Below are 18,550 nucleotides of genomic sequence, written 5' to 3' on the forward strand. Positions count from 1 at the left end.
ACGCAGGTGGGTGGGAGAGGGAGAAAGCAGAACTGCCCCCTCTAGTGCCCCCCCCTGGGGCCAGACCACTCTCTCCTGGGGCTGAAGTGGAGTCATTGTGGCTCCAGTCACTGACACTTCTGCGGCTCCCTGTCCTGCTGCTGCTGAAACAGTAGAACTAAATTCAGTTGGGTTTAATGGCCAGATCCCTCCTGCCACCCTGTCGGCCATTAAACCAACTGAATTTTGTTCTATTGTTTCAGCAGCAGCAGGGCAGGGAGCTGCAGAGGAGACAGCATCCGGAGAAGCAAATGACTCAAAGAGCCGCATGCAGCTCGGGAGCCACAGGTTGCCGACCCCTGGTCTAGAGGTTGTACTTAAACCCTATGTTAAGGCTTTCCTAATCTGTGCTCAAACCTAGGGCTCTGGCATTCACTATGCTATGCACAGACCCAGAGACCTTATCATCCCGCCCCTCCATTCCTAAAATGTGGCCACACAAGCCATGACTTTTCAGAGGAAATAAAATAAAGCTAAGAAACATGAGCAAACATAGCGATGTCCCTTACATACCTGTACATTAATATCCCTCTTTCCCTTGGATTCATTTTTGCCCATTCACCATTTTCAAATGCATCTTTTGCTGCTGCTACTGCCTTGTCTACATCAGCCACTGAAGCGTAAGACACCTTGGCTATTATCTGTCACAAGACAGCTAAATATTAGCTCACATTTAAAGTGGTGTTATGTACAATGCTTTCTTCCTCCTTTTTTCACTTTAATAGAGACAAACATTTAATACTCTAATAGTTACATCTTATACCTGGCTCAATGAGGTTGAGAAAAGTTTAGACACCACCAACGGGTAAAATTCAGAGGACTGTGTGAATGCTCAGAATTCTGGATCCTTCTTTCCTCAAACTCTGCTAACAGCAGGGAACATTTTCATGTTGCATTTTATTTCCTCATTTACTACACCAACTCACTGATGTGATATTGTGGAAATGGAAAAGCTTAGTGTCTGATATGACAATAGAATGCCTAAAAATTCTGGAATATCATCTAAATACAGCTTCCCTAGACTGGTATATTTGTTACATGTACCACGATAGATGGGCGGTTGTTTTTAAGATGCCTAAAGACAATACAGAACAACTATGGTTGTTTTAAAATGTGATTTAAAAGAATACTTTCAGGTCAAATTTGGCCCAAACTGTAGAATTTGTAAAAATGAGTCTGTACAAAGCTTCTGATCAATAGAAATGAGTCCAACAAACTAACAAAAATTCCAGTGGAAACACTTCTTTAAAGAACTTGTTCTTGTTCTAGCCAAACACTGCAACAGTAAGTTAACCTGCTAGCAAAACTGACTTGAAATAGATTATTACAAAGTGGAATTTTATCAGCTGATTTTCAATATGTAACCTAAGATGCAAAAAAGTGAACTTGTCAATAGCCTATTAATATTTTAGATCATCCAGAAATGTAGTACTGAAAATAAGCTTGTATTTATCATATGCTGAAGTTACTCACTGATCCATCTGTTGGGTTTATAGTGTCGTATGTTTTTCCATCTTCAGCATTCATAAATTGTCCATTTATAAAACACTGGTAAGGCATCTTCACAGTCATATTGTTGACAGTTTTTGAAACCTAACAGTGAAAGAAAGCCAACATTTCAGGTCAGTGTTGCCAATTCTCATGTCCATTACTGTTTTCCTTAAAGTGCCATCTCCTGGAGCCAAGTGGTTGTGTGATTTTTTCAGCCTTCATTCTTAAAGTAAGTTTCTAGTCCTTGTGGCTATGGAGAAGGTTTCAAAATGTGACTTCCTCAAAACACTCTATAAGCTCAAAAAGCAGAAGGCAAATAAAAAGAACAGAAAATCTATTATTTTTACATAATCTTATTATTTTTGATGAGCCCGATTCATGACTTCTGAGCTTTTGAGATTGGCAATACTGTACATGTAACATGCAAAATTGTGTAACTAATACAACTTATAACTGTAACAGACATAACCAATTTTCATACAAAGGACTAGGCTGTCAGTATCTATTGCTAAGGCAAAACTAAATACAAATTGTACATCCTCTGAGAAGTGCCTAAATTATAAAATGGATTAATGCTTTTTTAAGGTTGTATAACTAGCAGATACCTGGGGTCAAACCATCAGTGGAGCCTCAATACTGTAAAGATTTTAAATAGGTGTATGACTAAGTATGTTTGTAATCCAACTGAAGTCAGTGGGCCCTACTTAAGTGTTTAAAGATACTGTAATTCTAGGAGCTCCTTTGTGCCAACTGGCAAAATGCTCGCCCAACACTCTGTTGACATAATATGTAGCCAAGCAGGAACATGCAAAGTATCATGAAAACAGGAGTCCCATATATTGTTGTGTGATAGATGTGTAACACCAACAGACCCGGGTTACCGGGCCCAGGGATAGAACCTGCAAGCAGAGGGTCTAAAGCCCTGCACTCTAACATGTGAGCTAAAGACCAGCTGGCTCTCAGCTGAGGCTGTAGACCAGAGACTTCACTCACCCCAGATGAGGTCTCAGTGCCTCTGGGTACTACGTGCTTCCCTGGGCTGAGGAAGCACATCCCGAACTTCTGAGACCTTGCAGCAGGTTCTATCCCTGGGGCTGGCAACCCGGGCCTGTTGGCGTTAAAACTGGTGCATTTGCCTGCAAGAACTGCTGGAAGGTCTCAGAAGCTCAGGACGCACTTCCTCAGCCCAGGGAAGCATGTAGTACCCAGAGGCACTGAGACCTCATCTGAAGTGAGTGAAGTCTCTGCTCTACAGCCTCAGCTGAGAGCCAGCGGGCCTTTACCTCACATGGTAGCATGCAGGGCTTTAGACCCTATGCTCACAGGTTCTATCCCTGGGGCCAGCAACCCAGGTCTGTTAGCGTTATATGTGTATAAAGACTCATGTGCTAGAAATAAGTTCTTATAATACGCTTCAAAGGCAACTGATAAACTAGCCTGCCTTAAGCAAAGGAATATAGATTTACTTGTCTACCTATGGCTCTACCTATGAAAAATCATCACAAGCAAACAAAAAATGACAGTATATTTGCATCTATGGTAAACAAAGTGATCAAGCCAACTGAAAAAGCAAATTGACAAGACTTGATAGGAGATGGTATTTAACGTTATGCCTTTTAATTTAAGTTACACACCCCTATGGTTTTGTATCATGAGAGTGAAACTGATGAAAGTGTAATTATGTGCATGATTCGGTCATGGCTCTCATGATAATTACTTAACCTCCCGGCTCATGGAGTCCAGAGGAACTGTGGTGATTTCAGCTTTTTTCCTTAAAGGAAAAAGTAAGTTTCCAGCCCTCATAGCAGTGGAAAAATCTTCAAAATGTGACCCCAATGCACCCTTATGGCTCAAAAAGCAGAAGGCAAATAAAGAACAACCAATTTCCTATTTTCACTTAATCTCAAAATTTTAAAATCAATCTCATGATTTTTGAACATTTGGGGCTGGCAATACTGTCTCTAGCGGGCACAGTGCAAGAGGTGAGGCGAGGTTAAGATAGTTTTAAGTCACCCTCACACTTCCCAAATCCTGGGCTGTTCCAGAGGCCAGAACAGCCTCCCCAGCACTGTTCGGACAGCCCTCAAAGGCTAAGTTCTAACAGTCATTTTGACCTGCAATATGGTAGCAGTACTGCCCAGAGTCTCTGCTGCTGTCCCTCCCACCCATGCCAGGGTTGTTTAGAGTCTAGGGCTGTTTTCCACAGAAAAGCAGAGTTTCTGTGGGCAGGATGACTGAGATACATGAGCAAGGCACTCTAGAGAAGTTTACCATATTTACATATGCAATATACATGAATCCATCTGCTGCTATTGATCTCCTAGTTTCATGACCTATGAATTTTCATGAACTCACCAACTTCTACCTCATCCTCCAGTCACAAATAAAGGAAAACTACAGAAACAAAACCAACACTCCAGAAAAGAAAAGCGTGCAGAACGTCAATACAACCAAAAAAGCTTACGTAATCTATGACTAACTCTTCTTTGTCATCCTCTCCCCTCAGTTTCCTCACAGCCATCTGAATAAAGTCTGCAAACTTAGTGGCCATATACACATCTTCATTCTGCAGCTGAAGTCCACTGTATTTTTGTTTGATCTCTTCAATCATTCTTAAAATTACAGAGAAATAACAGGTTGAATTTCACATTGAGGTATGGTGCAGCAAAGTACATTATTCAGAGCTGGAAGAGTGGGGGTTTTGGTTGATTGTGTTGGCTTTTTCTGTGTGTGTACCATTACTCTATAGCTGTACCACAGGCAGCCATTAGGTTAACTGGTGCACTCAACCAGGTAGGGGTTACTAAGGGCAGAATTTGGGCCACTAGTTTGAAATACTCTGAGGTAACATAAAAGAAACAAATGGCAAATGTTGAACATATGTCATGTGTAATGGGGTATTGCTCTGCTCCTTCCTTCTAACCTCACAGAAACTGCTCAGTCTCCAATCAGTTAGTTATCCACAGGGTGCCATTTATTTCAGATCCCTGTCCCAAGCCCTTTACAGTTCAGTGCAAGAGCACTAATCACAGCATCCTTTGTATCCTCAGCCCTGTCTCCAGGTTTGGAGAGAAGAAGAGATCTCCCTTTCTTCAGAGCTCCAAGCTTGGACTCTGACTCAGCCCTGTTCCTCTCCTCTGGCACTTCATTCCTCTGCATTTTTAATCACTCCTTAGGTGATGGGCTAAATAATCTATTAGCTCACCCAGCCCGATGAACAGATTGCATTCCATTCCCCAGTCAGACCTCTCTGGGGAAACTCATTAGCACCAAGAGTGCTGGCTGGTGGCTAGCTCCCAGCCTTGTAGCATGATGCAAGTATTGTCCTGGCTATCTACAGGTTGAACCTTTCTAGTCTGGCACTCTCCCATCTGGCAACAGCTGTAGTCCAGCATGATTTTAGTTAGCTGAATGCCCACTTATCATGGGTCTGGCCAAGTTTCCTGTTGTCCCATAAAGTTTGTGTCGAGCCACCAGTCCTGGCTCTCAGCATAGCTGTAATTTACCCCTAAATGTCCTCTAAGAGCCCAGTAAATGCTGGAAGTGTTGGTAATGCTGCTGGACACTACTGACCTCCCGTAGTCCATCAAATTCTCTTGTCTTGTACTGGTCAGATCCTGAGGGTGATGGACTAGAGGGATGTAGCTGGTGACATAGTTCACATGTTGTGGATCATGTAATTTTTGGTGGATTATTGATAGAAATGATTTTGGTAAACTCTCAAGGGATTTTCATATAATGGCCATGAACATTCAGGTTGAGAAAGGAGTGCCATGACCTGACACAGCACGGTGACCTTACTGCATTTATGAGTAGTGGGCTTAACCATCCTTGTGCATATCCATACTGACCTCCATGGGAGTTCAGCATGCAGCTGTGGATTTGGGCTATCAGGGAACCAAGGTAGACTCACCCCAGATATCTCCCATGACACTCCCCTAGTTTTGGGCCTAATCCTGCCCTTATTATTCAGGCAAAACTCCCATGGAGGGCAGTGTTATGGGAATCAAGGGGAGTATTACCGAGTAAGCATGGCAAGGGCCCATTCTGGCACTGACTTTGGCAGGTGAAGGATCTGATATTCACTGGGATTCTCCCATTAGGTTTTTGGAAGTTGGGAAAGGAAGTAGTTTATGTGGTAAATAATCATTTTAACTAACCTTTACTGTTTTATGATTTCTGATTTACCTGAAGGGGAGGGTCAGGGGAAGAGAAAACCGATCCCATTCGTGACTTTTATTGCTTAGAAACATGGTTATTTAAAATATGAATTACCTGACAACATGCATAGAGGATGCTCCAGATTTGAAGAAGTCTGTAGAATCCTCAATTACAGCCACATTACTCAAAATTCCCTTCCAAATAGTCTAAAAATAGAGAAAGTAAATGAGGCATTACTACAAACAGTATATCCCTTAATGACATAAAATATCAGTTCACTGACACTAATGTACATCTGCATATATATATTTTTAAACATAACATTTTAAAATCAGTTCCTTCTAGAGAGCCTAAAAGAGGGAGCCAGAAAAGCAAATTAGTTTTTTTTTTTTTCTATAACCACCATGCTAATGATTTGCATGTGTAAAGTTTACCTTTTTCAGCATGTCAGTTGAAATCACTAGTGACCCTTTGGTCTGGGCAGCTAGCCATTGTGCAGGACCTTGCAGTTTTGTTTTGACTGGGGAAGTGGTATTATGAATTGTCTGTCAGTGAGCTATTTCTTTGTTGAAACAGGGGTGGTAGAATAGGGAAGCAGGGTAGCTGCCAATGGTCCTCTGATTTTTTTTTTCATCCATATGCAGAATAAATTTTGTTATGTTCACCAAGGCATGTGAAAAGGTGCACCACCACTAGAAACATACGCTGTTGGCGCTCTGGTAATCTGCTGGCCATTTTAATCTCTCCTGGGTGGCTGCCCACGTGCTCAGCTCACACGGAACAGTGGTGGCTACCCTCCCCCAGTGGAAATATTGTGGGTGTTGATGTATGTTTCCTCTCCTACAATATCTCATGGAGGGGAAGGTGGAACCTGGTTATGCTTCCACCCCTGCCTGCATGTGTGGGGGAGGAGGGTGGTGAGAACAAAATCAGAGGAGGAGCTGGAGATTAGGCTGGGCGTAGGGAATCGAGCAGAAACACACACTTCTCCACTTCCTATCTTCCAGCCACTGCAGTTCCGCACAGAGACACCGAGTCCGGCAGAGGTCACCAGTTCACTAGCCAGGTGTTTCTGCCCCACCCCTTCTCTGCTCAGGCCCTTTCCCCTCCCCCCCTCCCCCCATGCCTGTCCCCTCCCACCCCTGCTCTGCCAGTGCTATGCCCCTGCCCTCCCTCGTTCTGCCCCTGCTCGCCTCTTGGTACAGAAGCGTTGCTTCTGGGGAGTGAGGAGGCAGGCAGTCCACTCCATCCCCTGGACTGGCATGGCCTAGGAGCGGCACTTTCAGGCCATGCTGCTGAGGGCGAGGGGTGGAACTGGCCCTGTACTCACTGGAAGTAGCACAGTGCTCATGGTGGGCATGGGGTTGGGGGGAGAGGAAGGTGGGTGGTGCATGTGGCCTCCCTGTGTGCCCCCAACAAGTCACCTGTGCAGCCTGGGTAAGGGCAGGAACATGTGCCCCAGCTGCGGAGGTGAGGGAGAGTGCAGATACCTGGATGAGGTACAAGGGAGCACCAGCACACAAGGCACCAGATGCTGAAGAACTTGTGAGATGTCCACGCCCAGCTGGGAACTGGCTGTGCCACAGTAGCTCCCCTCACTCTCCATTCCATTCCCCCCATCCAGCCAGGCCACCAGTCACAGCTGTGATTATCTGCAGGCATAGGCATTGTTTAAGTTCTCTGTTCACAGAATCACAGAATCCTAGGGCTGGAAGGGACCTCAGGAGGTCATCTAGTCCAGCTCCCTGCTTCAAGCACGATCAACCCCTACTAAGTCACCCCAGCCAAGACCTTGTCCAGCCGGGACTTAAAAACCTCAAGGGATGGAGAATCTACCTCAAGGGATGGAGAAGCCACTGTTGGGGCAGTGGTAAGAGCAGAGGTGGCTTGAGGGAACATGCAACCCCAGGAGCTGAGGGGTGGGATGGGGGGTGTTCATGGGGTCATGTGCGCCAAGGAAGCAGAGACAACATGTGCGGGAGGGTGTCACATTTTTCCTCCCTCTCCTTCCCCCACAGATTTCCCCGTTCCATTTAGCATAGAGGTTTTCAAATTGTACAGAGTGCTGTCCTAGAGACATGAAAACTGTCGCTTCCTGGAAGGAGCTGGGGGACTAGAGGCTGGTGGGAGTAGAGGCTTGACTCTTTGCCAGGGCCCTCTCTAGCACTTTTGGTGCCCTATGTAGCCCCTCTGCAGGGATGGGCCCTCCTGGAGGGATCCAGCACACCTGCAGAGGGGAGTCTGTACACAGGGGCTATGGAGGCAAGAGCTGGGGACGGGGTGGGGCAGAAGCAGGGAAGCCAGCTAGGGAGGCAGCAGGAGTCAGCTCCTTTTCCCCACACTCACTGGCGGCAATGGGAAGCGGAGCAACCCAGTTCCCAGCTGCATTGCTGGGGAAGGAGATGTGGAGGACGGGTGGAATGGCCCCACACTCACTGGTAGCAGAAAGCAGAGTGACAGGCTGAGAGCCAGGGTGGGGCACAAGAAGTGGGCCAGCCCAACCCCTGCTCCCAGCACCTGGCCCCCCATCCCATCCCCAGGCCAGGCTGCTCAGGGAAGGGGTCTTTAGGGAAGGAGTGGCATGTGTGGGGGCAGAACATGGGCAGGGACTTATGGGAATGGGTTGAGTGAAGGTCTCTGAGTCCCTGAACCAGGAAGGGGTGAGGGATGGAACTGGCAGGCATTGCGGCATAACCCGCACGCAATTGCCTAGGGCACCATAAAAAAAAGAGGCAATTTGATTTTCAAATTTTACAGTGCCCTATGCAGCTGTATATTTTTCATCCTGATAGGGACATACTTGTTCTCAGTGCTGTGGCAACTGGGGCGCTCCCTGCCCTTCTCCCTAAGCCAGGTCACATCTGGACAGCCAGCTCCCAGCTGCACCAAAATGGGCTCTTGCCTCTCCCCTGAAGAAACCTAATGCCAGCGGGCGGCACTCACTGGAGCTGGCTTCTGCCCCTGGAGCCCAGTTGCTACGAGATGCTCCCTGAGGTGCTTGCTTGCCTCTGCCCTGGTGCTCCTGGCTCTGCTGCTGCTCCTGAGGAGCACAGGCAGCACTAAGTGATTGCCCAGGGAGCATAATTTAAATTGGTATAATTAAGTGCCAAGTTGTCTCCACAGAAGCAAATGGGACAATTCATACCGCCTCCGAAACCTCTCAGACTCAAGCAGAACCTAAGGGTACAGCTGCACTTACCAGGAGATCATTCTGGTCAGGGTCAATCTTCCAGGGTTTGGTTTTGCACACCTGGTAGAGATGCAAGAAATCGAACCGGGGGGGCAGAGAGGGAGCTCCACAGCCAACCCCTGTACTCACTATCACAAGGAGTAAGGGGCGGTGAATGGGAGAGCTCCCTCAGTGAGGAGAGCTAGGTAAGTTGATCCTAGATAAGTCAATTCCAGCTACACAACTAACCTAGCTGGAATTGTGTATCTAGGATCAACTTTCAGGTCTAGTGTAGACCTGCCATAAGGCTATGTTTACACAGCTCTGCAGTTCAGACTACAGAAGGCTGAATAGCAGCTTGCACCCAAGTACTGAGCTTCAGCTATTCTGCATGGATGCTACAGACACAAACTAAAAGGGTCCCACTTGACATCGATGCTGTCCCATCTGAGGGCTCCACTGATGAGAACTACTGTCATGTACTTCTTGAATGTGGTACATTAAAAGAGGGCTGCTACTAGGTCAGGCCTCTGAATCAGATAAAGGCTGACTGCAGGGCTTCCTTCTCAGAGGCATACACAAGAGATGTGTCTTTTGGAATGTCCTTTAATATTCTACCAGAGACCCTTTAATGTTCTGCCACATATGGCTGAGGTGCACTTAAATAAGGGATGTGTCACATGGTGCCACGTAGTGGCTGAACAATATAATCTAGGTTAGCATTTAGCTACAGGAACAGGTTGAATATGAACCTGCAGCTTCCATAAAGGGGAGTCCAGTACAGCACTTTCGCGTGCTATGATCTTGACATCCCCAGAGTCCAAACTATAAGTCAGTGTAGACAAGCCTTAGATTCTGTTTTAGAAATAGAATCAAAGCTTGCTGATGACTGTTTCTGTGAAAAAAAAATAACCTCCGCTTCTCCAGTTCCGTTTGGTGTCTGAAGGCCCCACTGCGAGGGGAGAGGTCATCTGCTTCTCTGACTGCTTTGACATGTGTCTGCCTCACTCACAGCATATAATCCAAAACCTCTCTTCTCCACTTGCTCTTTAGAATCATCACGTATATCTAAAAGAAAAAGTTTCTAGGACAAGCTATATATTTGTGAACACCTCACCTGAACTCCCAACACATACGAGTTAATTTAAATAGATGAACAGTCATTCTTGTGCTTTTGCATATATTTTGTTAAGAAATAACTTGCATGTTAAATAAGAGTTATATCATGTGTGTACCTACATGTCTTTAATGTCTTTCTGTAAACTAAGTTCTCACTGAACCAGTTAACAGAATTACCTTGATATCTTCTGCCATTTTTTTCTCTTCTTCGGTAAGTTCTAGGACAGATGTCTCATCAGATGAAAAGTATTTAGATGCAGGAATCATTTTTCCATCCTCAAACTGTAGATTTCTCACCAACAACTGAAAAAGACGGCATATGATTTAAGTTGGTGGGAAGGCTGGAAAACATACTAAAGAGAAGTTAACATGTTAATTCAAATAATTAAATGAGTGTCTTGTAGGAATTACCAAATCTGTGAGAAGGGTATTTTTAAATATTTTCTTCACCACAAACTATAGTAAATATAGGTACAATTTAACATATCACAGAACGGCTACGTCTACACTAGCCCCAAACTTCAAAATGGCCACGCAAATGGCCATTTCGAAGTTTACTAATGAAGCGCTGAAATGCATATTCAGCACTTCATTAGCATGCGGGCGGCTGCGGCGCTTCGAAATTGACGTGGCTCGCAGCCATGTGGCTCATCCCGACGGGGCTCTTTTCGAAAGGATCCCACCTACTTCGAAGTCCCCTTATTCCCATGAGCAGATGGGAATAAGGGGACTTCGAAGTAGGCGGGGTCCTTTCGAAAAGGAGCCCCGTCGGGATGAGCCGCCCGGCGGCAAGCTGTGTCAATTTCGAAGCGCCGTGGCAGCCCGCATGCTAATGAAGCGCTGAATATGCATTTCAGCGCTTTATCAGTAAACTTCGAAATGGCCATTTGCGTGGCCATTTCGAAGTCTGGGGCTAGTGTAGACACAGCCAAATAAACATGGTAGGAGGTAGGCAAATGCCTGCTAAGATCAGTGGGACATGAATGCAGATCTTCAGAACTACAAGAAAACCACCATCCCCACACTGCCCCCTGGTAGCAAATGGAACCTAGTTACTCACCACAATCTGCAATCAATCATTGTCACACAAGGTCTACCTAGAGTGATCTGACTGACACTGGTTTCAGCAATCCCCAATTGGCACCTTGTCCCTCTGTGAGTCCATGGGGCCTAGCAAGAGCCCAGCCAACAAAGAGAATCCTTAGCTATGAGTCATGACTGCCTGTCTATGTTAACGAACCCCTGGTTCTGATCTCAGCTCTGACTTGGATTTTGACTCCCAATCAACCCCTGGAACTATGAAATGGACCCCATATCTGGTACTGACCCTCAATTCCTGACTCTGTCTCTGATCCTCAGATTAGCTCATGACTCTAACTTAACCTTGATCTTGATTCTTGACCCTATTCCTGGCTCTGACCCCTGTCTTCAGCTCTGGGATTCCAAGCTAAGGCCACTAGTCCTGCCTACATTTATGCAGGATACAGTTCATGCATAGGATAAAGAACAGAATAGCATTAGTACTCTCCATCATATAACAGAGGATTGACACATTCATGGCTGATTAGCTGGTTGCTATCAGCAGAGCTGCAAAGATTATACTTGGATTTGAATGGCATGAAATTTCTATACAGCTTCTCCTCGTGTTGCTCAGTTCATGCTGATTTTAATCCTGCCTCCTTACCCATCCCTCCAGCTACACTATTTCTCTTGTGGAGCACTTACCATCTTTCCATCATTACCAAATAGAACTAGGCCATTTTTGGTTACAAGGCCAGGTTTTGTGGTGCCTTTTATTGCCAATGGTTGTCCAGGAGGCGTTGGCCCATCAAGTAATGACGACCCATAGAAAGTAACCACCTACAAAACAAAAGTGATGACAGTCATACAGTCTCTAAAAAACTCTCTCACCACGCTGCAAATGCACTGGCATTATTTTCCTACTGTTAATGAGTTCCTGTTGTTAATTGCTCCTATTTATTTGTAAGCTGCAGAAATTCTGAGACTATATTACCTGTCTCAGAGAGGTAGCCATGTCAGTCTGTATCTTCAAAAACAACAGGAAGTCCTGTGGTACCTTGTAAACTAACAGACATTTTGGAGCATAAGCTTTCATGGGCAAAGACCCACTTCATCAGATGCATGAGAACTTCTTTCGAAAGAGTGTGTCAACACACAAAAAAGCGGCTCAAAAGAGTGATCTGCTCTTTTGATAGAGTCCAGCCCACCCCAGGTCTTTCGAAAGAATGGGCTGGGGGTCGAAAAATCAGGCCCCATGAGGACTCCTCTTTTGGAAAAAAAAAAAAAGGTGTGTGGAGCGTGTTTCCTCAGTTTCTTTTGAAAGAAGCTTTCAAAAGGGGGCGCTCCTCCTGAAACGGGAAAGGAAGAGCGATTTCAAAAGGAGCACCACATTCTTTTGATTTACTTTTGAAATAACACTTTTTGTGTGGAGACCTCCACAGGATCTTTCAAAAGAGCCCCCTTTTTCCAAAAAATCTGTCGAAAGAACTTGCTAGTGTAGACGCAGCCTTGATGTTATTTTCTAGGACTCAACTGTGAGCACTGCTGTGGACATGTGCAGGGGATAAAGAGGGCAAAAGGAGATCCCTTACTTCCCTGGATAGGTTACCAACCTCACCAGAGCCCATGGGGCAGGGATAACAGCCTTCAACTGGAGGCTACTTCCTCTCTCTTAACCCTGTGGGTAAAGAGTGGTAAGACAAGCCTAGGCCTTGGGCAGAGCTTTGGTTCTGATCTTAGTGCACCAGTCAGTACAAGCATCAGAGGGGTAGCCGTGTTAGTCAGTATCTGCCGAAACGACAGGAAATCCTGTGGCACCTTACAGACTAACAGATATTTTGGTGCATAACCTTTCGTGGGCAAAGACCCGCTTCATCAGATGCAATGTAGTCAGCAAGTACAAGGAAGCTAGTGCAGAAAGGGATGCAATCTGAGCTACAGAATGGGCTGGTGCAGGTGATTTCCCCAGTCCTGAGCAAAGAGGAGCCAAGCTGTGACTATCAGAATCACAATCTGATTCCTGCCTTGCTCCTGGGAAAGTGCACCTACCTGCTGCAGCTCACTCGGGCTGAACTGAAAGGTTCGAATCCAGCCCACACAGAACATCTGCCCAAGGCTGTTTTGTAGCTAAACAAATATCATGGAAGATACTGGGATGTGTCTTAGTATACTTACTTCTGCCTCTATGCTGGGGGCTGGACTAGATGACCTCTTGAGTTTCCCATGTTTCTATTACTTTAAGATATTTTCAACAATGGGATCAAGGACATACTACTTTTTATCAAATGGAAAAGAACACCTTCAGGATAAAGGGTGATTTATCTCTCTTTCTGGTAACTGGTTCCAGCAGTCACGGCACAAACACTTTAAAACTATTTCATTTTATATCTCACTCGCTGACAGTATTATATTATATCTGGTGTTATCCTGGAAGACTAGTATCTCATTAAGAACAGTAATGTTTACCTATTTCCTTCAATATGTGGCACTATCTGGCTCTGCCCTCTCTGCTTCCTGATTTGGATTAGAGCTCAGTCTCTTTCAGACACATACTTTTATTTTTCTTTGAACTAACTGAGCCTATCAAAGAAAATCACGTCTTAGACTTAGCTGTGATTTTTCTGGTGACTAGTAGATTTTATTAAGTGACTTGATCTACATGCTGAGTGTTATCAATGGAAGTGTGTGAGCACCAAAAGGAGGCTACATCACATCCGTAGCTTTTATTACAAAAGCAAATGAAGTGAGTGAAAAAAGTATGGAAACATTTGAATGTCACAGACCATACCTGACCATCAATCATCGTCCAAGCTCCAGGTACTTTATCATGCCCTCGGATCCAGTTATGTAAAGCTTCTGCAGGCTGGTCCCAAGAAATCTAGGGAGACAAGAAGCATGATCTGAGTCATTTCTATCTGGTTATAAATACTGATAACATTTCTTTCTAATAATAACAGGTGCAAGTTGCTTCTCTCTTTCAGTTAGTTATTTAAGAATCTAGAAAGGGTCTTGGTTAGTAAAGGAAAGGAAAATTGACATTTTCCAGATGGCTAGCCATCAAAGAGTTGTAAACTGTGATACAATGAATTTTGCTCAAAACAACTCGTTTGTAAGTTTTTTTTTCAAGTCTCTGATTCATACAATAAGCACAAGGACCACACATGGAGGATGCAGGGGTCTTTCTTTATAAACTATTTATACATGGAACCTTAATAGAAAGAATTAATAAGTGACAAATAATATACTCATCCTAAAGGCATAAGCAGTAGGTGTTAGAGATGGTACAATCAATCATCAGTAAAAGGAGTTATTTACAATTATAAGCAGCCTATAGGACTCTGTAACAAATCAACCATTTATTAAAACACTAATAATGTATTAACCTTCTATCCAGTCTTTATTAAGTGAAACTGTAATACAGCTTAGGATTCCTGCAAGATATTCAAGGAATGAGTCAGTTAAATGTAAGGAATGTGCATGGATCAGGCTGTGTTAAAGATCTTTTTGCATAGTTCATCTGTGACCCTTGTAAAACTACACGATTCATGCATGGTTTGCATTTCTCCTGCTATGGGATGTGATACGGATTTTTAAAAAATATTTATTAAAGAACAGCCCACGAAAGCCAGTGGTCCCGCTAGTTTAAGTTCAGAACACATATTACAGCAGTGTTATAAGGTAATCACAACAGAGTAAAGAAAAAGTTGCTTCATCCAGCTCTCATTTTTCCAGGCATGAAATCTATTTCTAGCAAAGAATTCACAGCAAATGTTCGGAAAAAAATTGATATAATCCAAATGCATTTTTCAGGCAGTCTGATATATTAAGACTACTAAGAAACAGCAGCTGTTCTATACATATTGATGGCAGGAAGATGATCCAAGAAGAGATATTATGTTGCTAAATATACAAGGCTGCAGCCAGGGTATATGAACTTTGCCTAAAGCTCTATTACATATCCATGGAATTCATCCAAAACTTTGGGAGTGAAGCAATTAAATATCTTAAGATATTAATAACTTAAATATATCAAAAAATGCTGCCCTGTGAATACAGAGGAGGTATCATGGAAAACAGCTCTCTCTCTTTTTTTTTAATTAGTGGATGGGATTTTCAGATGCATCTGAGTGACTTAGGAATACAGGTCTCAGTTACCTGCAATGAGACCTGTATTCTTAAGTCCTGTAGGTGCTTTCAAGTATCCTAGAAGCCAGAGTCAAAGTTCATTGAAGTTAATGGGCTACCTTCCATCAGTCTTGGGAGGCTATACATTGGGTCCCTGTGAAACAACACCACATTTTAAAATACCAGCTGAATACTAGTCATTAGAATAGATTATAATAATTATTTGTAAAATACAAGACACATTGTAAATTATGTCATTTGTATCTAATTGTTTTCTCTTGGGAGTAAATGGCAAAACGTCAAATGAGTTAAATGGAAGTAGGAGCAGGTTCTTAATGTACAGAGTTCTCTACCAAAAACTATTTTAACAGAAGATTAAGTTTCATGAGTGATAGGCATGAGGGATCATGCGGTCTCTTGGCTTTTGCAGAACCAAACCCTGGGATCGGAAAGAACACAAACCACCCAAGCAGCTCTTGGGTTTGCACTGTTTCAGAAAAGGGAATCACTGTGTTAATTTTTTTATTTCATTTTCTCCTCCCATCAGCTCTATTCCTCTGTGAATGCTTCTCTGCCAACTTATCCTCCATTCCTCTGACCTTCTGTCCAGCTCCCTCCTTCTCTACCTTTCTTCCTTTCCCATTTGGCCTCCTCTGCCCATTCTCCGCCAGCAGCTCCTGCTAATTGCACGTGTCCTTAAGGCCTGCTCCTATTACTACTTGTCACCCTTCTCCTATAGGGCTCCTAGTGAGGAAGTTAATCTTTTTTTTTTTCTTCTTGTCAGCTGCTTTTAAGGTACAGCTTTACCTACACTTCCTCCTAAAGCAGAGGCTTGACATCTGTAAAAGCAGCTGGAAGCAAAGAGAAGACGTTAAGAAGTTCTAGGTCTCTTGGGAGCAAAGTATTCTGCATACCATGAAAAGTTTATGGACCAGAGTTTGAGACTCCCTGATCCAGGTACTCTGTTAAAATGTGATCACTGGTGAATATGGAAGAACAGAGCATATCTGTGAGTCCTAATAATAAAAACAGAGGCAGAGAGGTTCTGAGCAGAAGTTAGATCAGGGACTAGAATCCAGACAACACTCACTCCTGCTTGTATATACACACCATTAGCTATCATCTCTCTTTCTAGCAAGATGGGCATTTTACTACATCCATATCTCCAACACGCTGCTCCTGAGTTGTAAGATCCAGATTTTTGCATATGACTTAGTTAACACATAGTTTGTCCAGAGAGAGTATTAGGTACCATAACACAGCATCTAAACTAGCTTTACACACACTGTGTGTAGCACCAATTATACTCAGACAAGTTTGTGCAATTAACTCCTTATTTTTAGAGCATCATTTTCTACAACTACAACTTGCAGAAAACACACCAGAGTGAGAAAATATTTCTGCAGTTTCTAGCCGTGCCAGATTAGTTCTTGCTAATTAGGGGTTGGTCCTCCACATGCTGAAGTAAACAGCACAGTTCTCACTGACTTCCACTGGAGCAGTACCAATACTTCAGAGATCTTTGGGCGCATTATGCAGAAAGTGTAACTACATTGTTATTAGTATCCAAGCAGCTATAAGAATGCTTGTTATTTGCTAACACTATAGTACCTCTGCATTTTCTTTCTTCTGGATCCCTTCATATGTTGCCCCTTCTTCAGGCTGGGGTATCTGAGGAGCTTTACCATCAGCAATTAGCTGGACAGCTTCTACCTAAACAAACAGGAAAAAAGCAGTTTTAATTGCTCCAATAGGCCAAATTTTACCTGTGTTTACACATACTCTGCCCTCAGTTGTACTTATTAGAGTCAATAGAAGCTTTTCCTCTCTTTAGTGAAGGATTCGGCAATGTATTTGCTTTGTAATCCAGAGTTGTGGAAGTGTAAGGGACTGCTCTTGCAAAGATGTACGCATCTGCAAACTTTTTCCACTGCAGGCCCATTTGCATCAATAGGATTACTCACAGTGAGTAAAGCTAAACACTTGCATAATCCTTGCAGGACTGAGGTCCAACTGAAGGTAGAATCTAGACCTATATATTAGACTGAGCCTTTCTGTTTTTAAAAGTTTGCAACCCACCACCCACAGCAATTACTTGGCAGATTGCTATGTAAATCCCTGCCAAAATTCAACAGAAAAGGAAGATGGGATGTTTCAAGTGTTCCATGCAGATAACATTTTTAAAAACAAAATTTGTTTTTCTCTTGTGTGTATTCAATGCACCAAACCACACATCAAAGCTCATATGCTTAGGTTTTAAAATTGACTTCTCTCCTGACTCACAAGTAAGGTTAGAGCAATTTTGCTCAACAACAAAGCCCAGACCACCATGTCATGTCACTGATTGCAATGGGAGTACTTCTGTCAGTAAGGGTTTATAGGCGGTCAGGCTCAGATAGGAGCAAAGTACAGAAGAGTTAATTTGTTCTGGGGATTGTCCCCATGCCTTCCGTGACATGCAGAAATAGAGTCACATTCTATTAATGACAGCAAAACAAAGGAAGCTCTAACAAATGTCACACATTTTCATTTCTTTTTTTAAATTTGAGAGCTAGAGTCCTTGTTTTCCATGATGCTATAAACTATTTGCTGCTCTTTAGTCTAATTTAAAGTAACAGGGCAAATTCAATGCAGGTTTAACTCCACTGAAGTAAAAGGAGTTACATCAGAGATGAACTGGCTACTCACTTCAGAAAGAGAAGATTTATCCCCTGTTCAAAATATTGTGGGCCTCGTCAGTGGTGTGAATGCACAGAGCTTCACTGAAGTCAATGGCTTTACTCCACCTGAAGCTCTGGCCCAGTACATTCCAATTTCTTTAGTATCTTATTACATTTCATTTACGTTCCAATTCCAAGATGATTAGCTATGCCAGATTTTTTCCTTTTAAAATGTCTGTGTTCAGCTCAGGCAGACTTACCATAGCTTTTATGCCTTCTGGGAAAAGAAAACGATTATACAAGTCATCCACAGTATCATTCTGTCCTACATCACATTCCCGTTGCAGAAGAACTGGTCCCGTGTCCAGACCATCATCAGCCCAGAAAACAGTAAATCCAGCCTTTTTATCTCCTTGAATTAAAGTCCTGCCAATAGAATATTTTAGAGTAAATATAGACGGCATGACATTAGTCACAAATAAGAGACCATCTGATAGATTCAGAGGGGTACCCATGTTAGGCTGTAGCATCTTAAAGACTAACATGTTTATTTATTAGATAATGAGTTTTTGTGGGTAAGACCCACTTCCCCAGACATATGGCTGATGCAGGCACGATATGGAGACCTGTGTACAGGTACATATGGATTCTAATCAGCTTTCCTAGTACAGTTGCTTCATTGCTGTTATTCAAAGAGCTACAGGCTTGCCATTGCTGATGTGTGTGCACCATGACATAAACAAGGCTGTGGCCAAATGTCGTGCGT

General features: G+C 43.6%; 1 protein-coding gene across 1 annotated transcript in view; it reads right to left on the reverse strand.

Moving 5' to 3' along the window:
- ALDH1L2 (aldehyde dehydrogenase 1 family member L2) overlaps positions 1 to 18,550 on the reverse strand; it is a 52,734-nt gene that overhangs the window by 17,189 nt on the left and 16,995 nt on the right. Inside the window, exons 4-12 of the mRNA XM_075007814.1 lie at positions 18,045 to 18,210; positions 16,736 to 16,837; positions 13,788 to 13,877; positions 11,705 to 11,839; positions 10,157 to 10,282; positions 5,806 to 5,897; positions 3,995 to 4,142; positions 1,513 to 1,632; positions 553 to 680 (exon numbers count right to left, since the gene is read on the reverse strand). Coding sequence (XP_074863915.1) covers positions 553 to 680; positions 1,513 to 1,632; positions 3,995 to 4,142; positions 5,806 to 5,897; positions 10,157 to 10,282; positions 11,705 to 11,839; positions 13,788 to 13,877; positions 16,736 to 16,837; positions 18,045 to 18,210 — 1,107 coding nt within the window. The remainder of the gene's footprint in view (positions 1 to 552; positions 681 to 1,512; positions 1,633 to 3,994; positions 4,143 to 5,805; positions 5,898 to 10,156; positions 10,283 to 11,704; positions 11,840 to 13,787; positions 13,878 to 16,735; positions 16,838 to 18,044; positions 18,211 to 18,550) is intronic.

This window comes from Carettochelys insculpta, chromosome 1 (genome assembly GCF_033958435.1).
Source record: "Carettochelys insculpta isolate YL-2023 chromosome 1, ASM3395843v1, whole genome shotgun sequence".
In the NCBI taxonomy this organism is placed as follows: domain Eukaryota; kingdom Metazoa; phylum Chordata; order Testudines; family Carettochelyidae; genus Carettochelys; species Carettochelys insculpta.